Source organism: Bos grunniens, chromosome 9, assembly GCF_055505025.1.
Source record: "Bos grunniens cultivar Pamir isolate PY7600 chromosome 9, Bosgru_T2T1.0, whole genome shotgun sequence".
Taxonomy (NCBI): Eukaryota; Metazoa; Chordata; class Mammalia; order Artiodactyla; family Bovidae; genus Bos; species Bos grunniens.
In genome coordinates, this window is record NC_141173.1 from 46,117,110 (window position 1) to 46,130,983 (window position 13,874).

At 35.7% G+C, this 13,874-nt stretch overlaps 1 protein-coding gene across 18 annotated transcripts in view; it reads left to right on the forward strand.

Annotated features, from left to right (window-relative positions):
• Nucleotides 1-13,874, forward strand: part of HACE1 (HECT domain and ankyrin repeat containing E3 ubiquitin protein ligase 1) — a 118,577-nt gene that overhangs the window by 58,402 nt on the left and 46,301 nt on the right. For all 18 annotated transcript variants that reach the window (XM_086317563.1, XM_086317551.1, XM_086317554.1 and 15 more), the window contains 2 exons: nucleotides 264-414; nucleotides 7,857-8,191. In XM_086317563.1, the coding sequence (XP_086173689.1) occupies nucleotides 264-414; nucleotides 7,857-8,191 (486 nt within the window). The remainder of the gene's footprint in view (nucleotides 1-263; nucleotides 415-7,856; nucleotides 8,192-13,874) is intronic.

Below are 13,874 nucleotides of genomic sequence, written 5' to 3' on the forward strand. Positions count from 1 at the left end.
TCTTCATATTTTATACTTTGATCATTGGTATAGTCTAGTTGCTTAAAAGCTAATAACTCATTTATATACAATCCAAATAATGTGTATTTGCTAACTTTCTGGTAAACAAAACATTCCATCCCATATCATGATAGGAAAGAAATTTTACTCATTAAATTATCAAACAGATGGTAAGCGTAATAAAAATGTTTTAAAATAAGTATTTTTAAGATGAATTTGTTTTACTCCACCTAATCTGTTCATATTTTAATTTTTATTTTCAGCATATCTAGTAATTACGATGCTCAAATGAAGAGCCTTTTAAGGATTGTGAGGATATTTTGTCATGTCTTTCGAATTGGTCCATCCTCTCCCAGTAATGGAATTGATATGGGCTACAATGGGAATAAAACTCCAAGGAGCCAGGTGTTCAAGGTCAGAAAAGTATATGATGTTGTTAGGAAGATATATGTAAAAGAGATGAATTTGACAAAGCGAACATTCATTAATCAGAAACCTCTTGAACAGGATGTAACTTTGGTTTATACCTGTGACTGACACTTTTTGAACTAAGACCTTTCTCCTTTCTTCTGTCTAATCAGCAGCAAGTCAGTTGGTGAGCTTTCTATGTTTTTCCTACAAGTGAAATTTTAATTCCACTGGTCTTTTATTCTAAGAGTAATGATATTTAATGTTTAAATCTAATTAAATCTACTTAAAAAAAACTCTGGGAGTTGGTGATGGACAGGGAGACCTGGCATGCTGCAATTCATGGGGTCGCAAAGAGTCGGACATGACATGACTAAGCGACTGAACTGAACTGAACTGAAAAAAATCGGATTATAGGTCTTAAATGTAGCCATCACAATTTTTAAAAAAATATTTCTCATTCAGAAAGAGAGAAAACATCCAGTTTTTATTTAGGTTTTATTATCTTGTGTGTTGTGTGTGTGTGTGTGTATGTTTTTTTAAAGTAAGTTTACTTTAATTTATTGGGTTTACTAGCAATTCCTGGGATAACTTCAAGTTAAGAAACATTGAGATATTTTCTTAATGTATTTTGTATTGCGTCAGCTCTGTCTGTGTCTTTTTCCCCTTCCTTTTTTTCCCTCATTGTGCCATCTCCTGGAAGAAGGAAGTTGTGCATCTTGTAAGTCAGATTTTAGCTTTTCAGTGTACCACTTTCTTTAATACTGGTTAGAAGTGATAATTTCCTGTCTTTGTAAAATTTGAATCTGAATTATTGATCTGTTTTGTTAGTGCTGTTTTAAGTGAGTTTTACTGCTCAGACATTCACATTACAAGAAGTTGTTCTTAATGTGTTTCTAATATGACTCATGCTGTTAGTTACTGAATCTACCCGATTGATTTTTCTACTTGTTCTTCTCTTCATCTGTAATGATGGGTAAACAATCAAACCAAATATAGATACAGTCACTTTAGACAAACTGAGTATAGATTATATTTATTATTGTCTTTGTTTTGTTATGATTTCAATTTGCCACCTTTTGCTAATGATATCAGAAAATAATTATGTGCTAGTAAGTAACCTCTTTATAGGCATTTGGTACTTGATTTAAATATTATTTTTCTACCCAGCCAGTCAGTACAGATAAAACATAGTAGAAAAAGATATCATTGTTTATTTTAGCATTTCTCTTATGAAATCCAGACTCTGTTTTCATTGTTAATATCAATGAAGTATATAATAATGTATTAGTTTGTTGCAAAAGTAATTGTGGTTTTAAATGGTTACACTTTGCCATATGGTACTGGAATAGTTTCTTAAATAAATGTGGTTATGTTATAGATGATTTTAATGCACATTTCTTGCTTTGTGTTTTTTTGCTTATGACATTACTTGCTGTTTATTTTAGACTATAGAAATTATGTTAAACAAAAAGTAAATTCAAGCAATTTTAAAATTTGAGTTCAAAATGGGTTACAAAGCAGCAGAGACAACTTGTAACATCAACCATACATTTAGCCCAGGAACTGCTAATGAATGTACAGTGCAGTGGTGGTTCAAGAAGTTTTGCAAAGGAGATGAGAGTCTTGAAGATGAGGAGTGTAGTGATTGGTCATCAGAAGTTGACAACGACCAATTGAGAGCAGTCATCAAAGCTGATCCACTTAAAACTACACAAAAAATTGCCAAAGGACTCAATGTCAGCCATTCTATAGTCATTCGGCATTTGAAGCAAATTGTAAAGATGAAAGAGCTCAACAAGTGGGTGCCTTATGAGCTGACCAAAAATCCAAAAAATCGTCGTTTTGAAGTGTTGTCTTCTTTTATTCTATGCAATAGCAATGAACCATTTCTTGATCTAATTATGACATGTGATGAAAAATGGATTTTATATGGCAACCCACAATGATCAGCTCAGTGGTTGGACCGAGAAGAAGCTCCAAAGTACTTCCCAAGAGAAATTTGCACCAAAAAAAAGTCATGGTCACTGTTTGGTAGTCTGCTGCTGGTCTGATCCACTACAGCTTTATGAATACTGGTGAAACCATTACATCTGAGAAATATGCTCAGCAAATCGACGAGATCCACCAAAAGCTGCAATGCCTGCAACCGGTATTGGTCAATAGAATGGTTCCAGTTCTCTCCATGACAGTGCCCGACCACACGTTGCACAGCCAACACTTTTGGGCTATGAAGTTTTACCTCATCTGCTGTGTTCACCTGACCTCTCGCCAGCCGGCTGCCACTTGAAGCATCTCAACAACTTTTGTAGGGAAAACACTTCCACAACCAGCTGGAGACAGAAAATATTTTTCAAGAGTTCATCCAAACCTGAAGCATGGGTTTTTACACTACAGGAATAAAAAAACTTATTTCTCGTTGGCAAAAATGTGCTGATTGTAGTGATTCATATTTTGATTAATAAAGATGTGTTTGAGCCTAGTAGGAAAAGGAGTTCGTCAAGGCTGTATGTTGTCACCCTGTTTATTTAACTTATATGCAGAGTACATCATGAGAAACGCTGGACTGGAAGAAACACAAGCTGTAATCAAGATTGCCGGGAGAAATATCAATAACCTCAGATATGCAGATGACACCACCCTTATGGCAGAAAGTGAAGAGGAACTCAAAAGCCTCTTGATGAAAGTGAAAGTGGAGAGTGAAAAAGTTGGCTTGAAGCTCAACATTCAGAAAACGAAGATCATGGCATCCAGTCCCACCACTTCATGGGAAATAGATGGGGAAACGGTGGAAACAGTGTCAGACTTTATTTTTCTGGGCTCCAAAATCACTGCAGATGGTGACTGCAGCCATGAAATTAAAAGATGCTTACTCCTTGGAAGGAAAGTTATGACCAACCTAGATAGCGTATTCAAAAGCAGAGACATTACTTTGCCAACAAAGATTTGTCTAGTCAAGGCTATAGTTTTTCCTGTGGTCATGTATGGATGTGAGAGTTGGACTGTGAAGAAGGCTGAGCGCCGAAGAATTGATGTTTTTGAACTGTGGTGTTGGAGAAGACTCTTGAGAGTCCCTTGGACTGCAAGGAGATCCAACCAGTCCATTCTGAAGGAGATCAGCCCTGGGATTTCTTTGGAAGGAATGATGCTAAAGCTGAAACTCCAGTTCTTTGGCCACCTCATGCAAAGAGTTGACTCATTGGAAAAGACTCTGATGCTGGGAAGGATTGGGGGCAGGAGGAGAAGAGGACGACAGAGGATGAGATGGCTGGATGGCATCACTGACTCGATGGACGTGAGTCTGAGTAAACTCCGGGAGTTGGTGATGGACAGGGAGGCCTGGCTTGCTGCGATTCATGGGGTCGCAAAGAGTCGGACACGACTGAGCGACTGATCTGATCTGATCTGATCTGATAATGATTTAAAATTCATGGTCCAAAATCACAATTACATTTTCATCAACCTAATATAAAGTTCTTTACTTATATTTTATTTCATTTGTTAGTGTCTTTATTTCTCTTCTTGAGGAATTTTTTTTCTGTGTCATTGACAATTGCTTTTGTTTCTGACCACTTATTTTCTCTTAAATTTTGACCTTTCACTTTGGTAAAACATTTTTGTACAAAACTCAATCAATTTTTTTTTTTTTAAACATTAGCAAGTGTTGCTCTTAAGGAATTAATTTCTTTCTATTTAATTTTATGAATTAATTGTGTGGACTCTTTGGAGGATGGCAAAATGATCTTCCCTCCCAGTTATAAAGATAAAAAATAGAAACTACATTGTGATCCATGTATTTAATGTCTTCTGTTCGTTGTGGGATGATTGAAGTTATAAAAATCTGAACCATCTGCTGAGTTGCTACAATGTAAGATTGGAAATACCATTTTAATTTTTACCACATTTTGTCTAAGGTAGCAGTTGCTCCCTAGTTTCTGTTTCATTAACTAGGTACTCTAACATGTCACTTTATTGCTGGGATTAGCTAATGGGTTTTCCATTAAGAATGAGTGGGTTTATAGGCCATGTGTTTTTAGTAGGTGAAATTGTTTAACATCCTGTTACTAGTTTTCTGATTTATCTTAGAAGTACTTTAAGTTAATCTTAACACTTAGCCATTCTTTCAGTGTTAAGAGATTTTTATCCAGAGCCTTGCAAACTTTGAAACATCTGAAGGAGAAGGTAGTTCTGGTTATCGAAGCAGGGTGAGCATGAGGAAGACAGTTTAGGCTTCTTGAATCCTGATACGGTCTTTTTTTGTGAGTAGTAAACTGTGACTATTAATGGTTTCATAGAATTATAATTGGAGAAATTTGGAAGCCAAGAAAGATTGAGAAACTTTTAAGATCTTATCTTTCGGATTATGGCATTTGACATTATGAAGTGAGAATAGACTAACAGAATTTCAAAATACTGTTGATGAATTTAAGTTAATAATGCTTCCCTGTCAAACTTGTATCTAATTTGGCACATGGATAGTGAAGATTGTTAAATTGTCCAACAAGTTTGGGATTTTTATGTTACAGCTTTGACTTGTTAATTTGAAATGTTTTGAAAATCATGTATGATTGTCAAATTATTGATGTTATAGGTAGAATATAGTTCTGTGGTGAAAATCAACTCAGTAATAAGAAATGAAGTATTATTTTCATAGTGCCAAGAAGCCTAATATTTTCTATAGCCATTACTCATTTTTCTGTAACATTGGATATGTATGGTTCTATGTATCTAGTGTTTTTTATCAGTATTATTTATGAATAGATATGGTTTGCAATTATTTATTTTTAATTTTTAAAATTTATTTTAATCTTTTTTGTCTGTGACTGCTACTCCAGTTTTAAAGTTATTTTCACAGCATTCTTTTTGTTATTGAGGAATAGATCTTCTGAAGAAGTTTTCAAAGGGACAACTCCCTAGGTAAAAATGCTTTAAGGTTGAGATTTCTTTTTAGTGTACATATGAAGGAGGAAATATACAGTGAGAAAAAGAGAAAATAAAGAAAGGCCTAAGATAACTGACTACTTCTCTGCTTTTTTTCCTCATTCTCTTTTAATTCTTAGCTGTGCTACTTTATTGAAAATTCTTTCTAGCTTTTCTCAGTATCGTTCTTGTCACTGTCATTTTTACACAGATCAGCTTTTTTGGATATTATTTCTGGAATTATTCAGACTTCACCTTTAATTTTTGCAGGTTGTCAGCTTTTGGGAATAGGATGGTTGCAGTTCAGGCTCAGTGCTCTCATCCGCACGTGAGCAGTAGGTATTGCTTCCTGCCTTAGCCTTCATCTCCATCCAGTGTGGGGATTTTCTGAGTTTTGTCAGCTCTCACTTAGAGGCCATTTATTCCTTTTGTTTGAAGCAGTTTTTCATCACCACCTGTTCTTTCTTTAGAGGGCGTTTATTTTTTTGATGTAAAGCTAAAATAGTTTTGCTGACATAAAAAGTTCTTTTTCATGTTTTATAGCAGGGCTAACGTTTTTCTCATGAAGAGAAACTATAGACCCAAACCTGGGTCATGATTAAAATTAAGACATTTTCAGTGAAGGTATCATGTCAATGTTGATGACTGCTAGTGCTTCTTGTCCTTCTTTTAAGCAGTTCAGCCATCCTTTAAGAAGTTAGGCACCCAACTCCTGTGCCTAACCTTGGAAAAGCCTTGTTTGTGGGAGAGAAGCGTGCTCATTTCAACTTCAGAAAATGTTTATCAGAAATTAGCTTCTCACTTTGTGAACCTGTTTACCTAGGCTGTATTAATTAAATATATGTTGAATGAATGAACTGTTTTTTTGTTGATGGTGGAAGGGTTTTTTCCTTCTTTTTGGTTTAATATTTAAGTGAAAACTTAGGGGTGATTTAAGTGTTTGCAGATTCAATAAGTAGAATAGTCTCAAAAAGAGAATGTTCTGGAAATCTGAAGATAGTCTGAAGGTAATAGTAGTGGGATTTATTAGATAATAACTAGAAAGAATTTCTTGGCAGAACAGAACTTTAGAAAGTTCTAAATATGGCTGTGTAATCTCTTTACAATACTGGCCTTTAAAAAATAAGAATCTTTTACTTGAAATAGTTAAGGGTGGGTCTTTCAGAAGCAGATGTCTAGTTTGTAGCATTCTGTGATCATATAAGAATCAAAAAGTAAGATTAATTTTTATATTCATTTGTAGAAAGACAGTTTATCACTCTCATTAGGAATATTGAGAATCATGTGGGAATGGAAGACCAACTGCTATCTCCCCTGCCCTCCCGTGCCTTCACTGTTCATTTTTATTTGGGTCTTAAAGTGTTCTAGCAGGTCTTTTTTTCCTCCGAGTTTTATTGAGCTATAATTGTTATATAAAATGTTGAGTAACTTCAAGGTATAGTGTGATGATTTGATACAAGTATGTATTGCAAAATCTTTACTCGAGTAAGGTTAGTTAACACATCCTTCACCTCACATAGTCACTACTTTGTTGCTCTTGTTGTGCTGAGAACATTAAAGCTTTACTCTCATAGCAACTTTTAATTGTACAATACAGTGTTGATAACTAATAGTGACCATGCTGTACATTAGATCCCTAGTAGCATGTCTTTTAATAATAGTTGGGCATTTATATTTCTCCTTCTGTTAAAAACTACTATTTACTAGAGATAATGTATGTATTTCATCTTCTCCAGTCCTTAGTCCTGTTGTAGCATTTGTGATCACATGGTATTTTAAAGATAAATTTTCATTTGCTGTTAATTTACAAAAAACATTTCATTATTCTCAAATGGAATATTTTACATAGTGTAGAAATAATAAACTGTTTATTCCCATTTTCTTTTTCATTAAGCTGTTAATCTTTACTTTGAATTCCGGATTTGCTAGCCAATATTTGATAATTACTATTATTAGAGATGAGTTGTGTGTGATTGGGTATGCCTCTGTGTGTATGTGTACTTGTAAATGCTGTGATATCTAAAATTTCTTGTCATAAATTTTCAAAATCTCAGAGATTACGTGTAAAGAAAAAGGCAGTAAACCAAGTTGTTTATTAAGTTCTTTATGAATACTTATTTTTTAAATTGAAAAGCAGCATAATTAAAAACAGTCGACACATTAATACAGTAAAGATTTTAGGGAATTGTACTCATAAAAGTAATTATGGTTTTGAAACTAAATAATTGAAAAATTTTAAAAGAAGGAAGATTGCTTATAAATTTTTTTGTTAGAGTGTAGTTTTCTTTTTTTTTATTCCAAGGAATAAATAAATGCAATATCAGCTTTTGCCATAAATGAAGTAATTATATGACATTTATATTTTTGTTACTTATCTTTAGGCATTGCAGTCACATAAACTTGGGAAAATAGAAGTATCTAGAGTAAATATTCTCTCTTATAATATTTGTCTTGGTGGGTTTCTTTTTTTTCCTGCAGTTTAAGAATGATGATTTAAAAAAAAAAAAACACTTTTCTTTTTTTCTTAGCCTCTTGAATTGCTTTGGCACTCATTAGATGAATGGCTAGTTTTAATAGCTACAGAATTGATGAAAAACAAAAAGGACTCAACGGATATCACTTCTATTTTGCTGAAACAAAAAGGCCAAGATCAAGATGGTACTTCCATTCCTCCATTTGAACCTCCAGGACCTGGGAGCTATGAAAATCTGTCCACTGGCACAGGGGAATCTAAACCAGATGCGCTTGGAGGGAAACAGGAAGCCAGTGCAGACTGTCAGGATGTTATTTCTATGACAGCTAACCGGCTAAGTGCTGTCATTCAAGCTTTTTACATGTGCTGTTCTTGTCAGATGCCTCCAGGGTAAGAAAGTTTCTGCTTATTTTGTGTGCTGATCTCTGCCTGTCAGTAACCAGTGTTGTGGCTGGAGCAGCCCTTGTGGTTCTTATTATGATTGCAAGACACCCTTCAGCAATAACTATCAGGAAACTTTGAAAAAAAAAAAAAAAAGGTTTATTACTTACAGGACCTGGAAATTGCATGACACACCTGGGGCCACACAGCAAGGTTGCCAGTAGAAAAAAAGCTTGAGGGCTTGGGGTTCTGTTTTTATTGGAGTTTAAGGTAGAGGCCTGGGGTTTCAAAAGCTCACTCTTTATTGCTGAATTTGAAACATTGAGAGTGGGAATTTAAAGCATGAGAAAACACAAGTGGCTCAAACCGTCAGTTATCAAAATCAATCAAGATCTCTGAAACAAAGGAGCTTGGAGATGAGGGGTGGCTCTTTATCTAGTTGTGGATCTGGCATTGTGTTTATTGGAGATAGTCATCTTTGAAGTGGACAAAGTGGAGGCCATCTGATAGATTATCCTGGTTTGTAGTTTGAATGTATCTGGTGATTTTCCTGAGTGGCCCATCTAGCAATAGGCACGAAGTTTATCCATATATGAGCTGTTGTGGTTACTTCTCTGAATTTTACATCAAGTTGTCCTAATCTGTCTTATATGAATTTGGAAAAGGAGCAGTTTTAGTTCTCAGTGATTCCAAGTAAGAAGGGTGGGAGAAAAATTGGAAACATTAATTTGGAGAATTTTAGCTAGATGTTGGAGGAAATGAAAATTCAGTATCCAGTCCAGTTTACAGGTAGGGAAAAAACCTCAAAGACAGTTAAGAGGACTAGAATCTGATATCTACAAGGGTGTACTGTAATTTTCCATTGAAATGTAATTTTTCTCTTTACTGTTGCCCTCATTCCTATCAGAGATAATCAAAGTAAGACTAGTATGTTTGCACAGTAAATCGAGTTTTGTTAAACTTGACCTGGTTATTTATATAGTGGAGGAAGAATAGTGATTGGTCATTTAGGCTCCTTTTTGTCTGTTTTGCCAGAACTTTTCATAAGGAATCTCAGATTGAACGTTTAAAAGCCTCTAGAGGCTAAGAAGCCAAGCCAAGGACTCACCATCACATTTTGCCTGCAGTGCCTATAGATTTAGGTGAATTCCTCTCTTCTTGAGGTCCCCAAAATATCTTGAAGTTTCTGGGCCTGCCAGGAAGTGACCTTCCTTACTTACCTGGTAACTCTGCCAGGAACCCTGTAAGCAAGGTACCAGGTTGATTTTTCCACAGTTTTATTGGCTTCATAAAATTAACACCCTTAGTTCCCTAAAGTTGTCTGGTCATATCAGAGTCTATACATTCTTCTGTCAAAGGGAGACATTCCAGTCAAAGCTTTGGCAGTATAACCGGTGTTTTCAATTGTGTCGTGTTAACAAGGAGAACAGATTTTTACTGAACTTACGCAAGTTACTATATTGCCGTGAAAATAAGGATACCCAGAGAGTTTCCAAATTCTGGAGGGATCAGGTTAGGAGAAAAAGTAGTTGTTTCATGTTTGTTCACAGAGGTATGCTTTACCAAATTGTTGAGTTATTGCTAGTGTAGAAGGAGAAGTTTCTGTAAGTCTGAAAAGCAAAATATTGAAGAAGTAGCAGTGTTTCAAACAAAAATTCATAAAAATTGTGATCATCCTTCATGAATTCATTAAGTCCTATATAATTCTTGATATTGATCTTTGGTTAACAGTGTTATGAATCTGTTTTTCCCTTAGAGTTCTATAAATGCTTACCCTGTTCAGTGGTAGGATGTGAAAATTATCAGAAACTTGTATTTGTCAGAGTCCTTTCCATGAATCTCCTTAAAGATGAAGCACCTTTGCAAAAGCATCAGAGTAAAATAATAACTGGCTGTAATTGGGAAAAGACTTGAAAAATGCCAGTGGTTGAAGATATGATGAGAGTTCATTGTAATGCAGTTGACAGAGGAATTTGGTTATTTCTGTGACACACAACATTTTAAGATGATAGCTGGAATTATGATGAATAATATTACATATCAGAGTTTTAGGAAATTTCGTGTTATTTCTGGAAAACTTATGTTAATAATACATATCCAAATAAGGATATTGATAAAGAAGGTTTAGCATTATTTCTTATCTGACGTTTAATGTATCAGATAAGCCTAATTAGTTTAATGTCTCTTTTTATAAGGAGAGAAAACATATCTTTTGAGATGTTCCAGGGGCCTTTTGAAAAATCCAAAAGTTACTTCTAGGTCAAAAAGACTTCGTTTAGAATTTGATTTGGGGAAGTTTGTTTAAAAATATGAAAAAGATTTTAGACACTTGACTAAATCGGATCACAGATCTTTATGAAATAATAATTATCTACCTAACCAAAGTGACAGATGATTTCAAAGGCAAATGCATATACTTACGTTGTTGTGAGCAAATCTTAACTCTTCCTATTGAGAAGACTCATTTTTCTTAAGTAATCAAATACCCGATTAAGATAGCATGGGACTTCCCTGGTGACTCAGATGGTAAGGAGTCCACCTGTACTGCAGGAGACCCGGGTTCAAACTCTGGGTTAGAAAGATCCCCTGGAGAAGGAAGTGGCACCCATTCCAGTATTCTTGCCTGGAGAATTCCATGGACAGAGGGGCCTGTGGGCTACAGTCGATGGGGTCACAAAGAGTTGGATATGACTGAGCGAGTTTCACTTAATCACTTAAAGACAGCATGAAATACAGGAAATTATTTTGCTAAAATACAAAATCTTTGCTTTTCTAGCCAGATTACTTAGAGGGTAAAGGAAAACTTTTTACAGTTTCTTTCTCTATCAGCAGCAGACAAACACTGCAGGAAAACTGTCCTTTTAGCAGATGAAAAAAATTGCATAAACATATCATTGATAATAAAGCTTGTTGGGGAAAAAAGACAGCCTGCCAGTACAGGTAAAATCCTTTCATTCTGTATCGTTCCACCTTCCTGTCTTTCCTATATCATTTGTTCTTTATTTCCTTCTTTCCTCTTCTGAAATAACCAGCTTTACTTTAGGACAAAATTACTTAAAATTTTCTTAACAAGGGGGTGATAGGACGAGATGGTTGGATGACATCACCGACTCAATGGACACGAGTTTGAGCAAACTTCCCTTCCCTGTGAAGGACAGGGAAGCATGGCATGCTGCATTCCATGGGGTTGCAAAGAGTTGGACAGGACTTAGCGACTGAATATCAACACCTTTCTTATTCCAAAACACATCCTACTTTCCTTGCATTCAGAGACAGTTCCTCTGTTATTTTCACTAGTTTAAATTGAATATATTAATCAGAATTCTTAACCCTTAGAAACTTTACTTTCTAGTGAAAACTGAGAAGCAAGCAACTGTAAACTGCCTGCTATATCAGAATTCTTTGTATTAACAAATTTATGAATAAGTTGATAATTTCTAGAAGCACATGCTTCCTTATAGTATAATTTTTCAGTGTGGTACAAGACATGTTTACCAAGGAGAACCAAATTTATCATTAGCCCCTCTGTAATGAAAAGCTCAAAGTGGATAAACTGATATTCAGTATTAGTGTTTTACCTTATTTGGAAATGACCCAGATAGTCAATAAATTTTCCATCATTTAACTTAGCAGAACTCTGAAGTTTCAAGTCACCAAAGAGATTCGGGAAACTATTTTTAAGAAGACATTCCATAAAATACGTATGGATGTGAGAGTTGGACCATAAAGAAGGCTGAGTGCTGAAGGATTGATGCTTTTGATCTGTAGTGTTGGAAAAGACTCTTGAGAGTCCCTTGGACTGCAGGGAGATCAAACCAGTCAATTGTAAGAGAACTCAGTCCTGAATATTCATTGGAAGGACTGATGCTGAAGCTCCAATACTTTGACCACCTGATGTGAAGAATCGAATCATTGGAAAAGACCCTGATGCTGGGACAGATTGAAGGCAGGAGGAGAAGGGGACCACAGAGGATGAGATGGTTGGATGGCATCACCGGCTTGATGGACATGAGTTTGAGCAGGCTCCGGAAGATGGTGAAGGGAGGCCTGATGTTCTGTAGTCCATGGGGTGCAAAGAGTTGGATGTGACTGAGCGACTGAACAACAACAACAAAACTATTGCTGAAAATTCACCTAAACTCTTATTCTACTTACATCTCTTTAAATCACTTATTCTTAACAATTATGTTTAGATTACTCATGAAAGTCTCATGAGACATTAGGCAAAATTGGTCATCATCCCAAGTAATTTTTCTTACTGACAAATTTTGTAACCTAGATAACATGAACTTATTTGAATAGTAAACCCAAGTAGAATAAAAGCTGTATGTCTATATTATATCTGATATTGATAAATTTGAGACATGACTTTTAATTGAACTAACAAACTTAAACTACCTTTTATTTGTAGAAGATTATCCCAGATCACATGGAATTGAAAAATGTTGGATTAGTTCATGTATTACTGAGTTTCAGAATACTTAATTCATAGTATTTATTTTTAAGCCAATTAAATACAGCTTTTTTTACAAATTAATTTTGTCAATACTATCCAGAGATAGAGAAAAAAAGTCACTTGCATGTAATGTATATCCATAGGCATACAGAAACATGCAGCCAGACAGAACCACCCTATAGTTTCCATTCCAAAATTTTCCCTGTGAATCAGGTGCAACAGTATACAACTTACTATTTTATAGTTTACCTTTGAGTCCAGATTGTGTCTGGCAGATGGAACAAGTTAAGGTTACCTGCTCCTGACTAGAGCTTTTTACTAGGATTTGTGGAGACTTCTAAGATTTGTATTTGTCTTTGGCAAGTTATCTTCAGGAGGGTGTGGACTAGATTTTCAGTAAGAGAGATTTTACAACAGTTTATATTTTAAAAAGGCCTCTTTCCCTCCCACTTTTTCCTTCAGTCTCTGGTGATTGTGGGCAGAATTTTAGTTACCTTCTTGGATATTTATGTTTCAAAGACATGATGAGACTTACATCTTCAGGGACAGAGGAAGAATATAAATTTCCTCCTAGGATTTTTAGTGCCTTTTGGATGGTTTTTGTATCCCAGCAAAAGGTAGTAGGGCTACCTTGTACTTAGGGTGAGTGTCCTGTAAAAATAATTCTCTGGACTCAGGGTCAAATGGGGCTTTTCCAGGGTTAAAAATGAAGAGGCAGTTTGGTCACTTTGGTCATGGACATGATGAATCCATTGGATCATGCCAATTTTGCACAGCAGGGGATGGACCTCATCTTAATATTTTCCATTCACAGTGAGCCTTGGCAGTGATCACTATGATGGAAAAGTTGGCATGGGGTCAGGCATTAAATACCCAAGTGAGGGGAGGCAGTGCCCTGGTAATGAATATTGGTGGGTCCAGGGGCCTTTTGCCTTCTCGTGTCCCTTTCTTTCCTCACTCACAGCCTTGATAACCCTGTCAGCTTTTGATTTGGCAGCAGGGAAGCCTCATGAGGCATGTTTCCTAGTTCTGCCTTGTGCAGGAGAAAGTGGAAAGTGGGTCAGGATCTGTATTAGACTATTGTTCTTGTTCAGTCGCTCAATCTTGTCCAACTCTTTGCCACCCCATGGACTGCAACACGCCAGGCTTCCGTGTCCTTCACTATTTCCCATACTTTGCTCAGACTCATGTCTGTTGTGTCAATGATGCCATCCAACCATCTTATCTTCTGTCAGT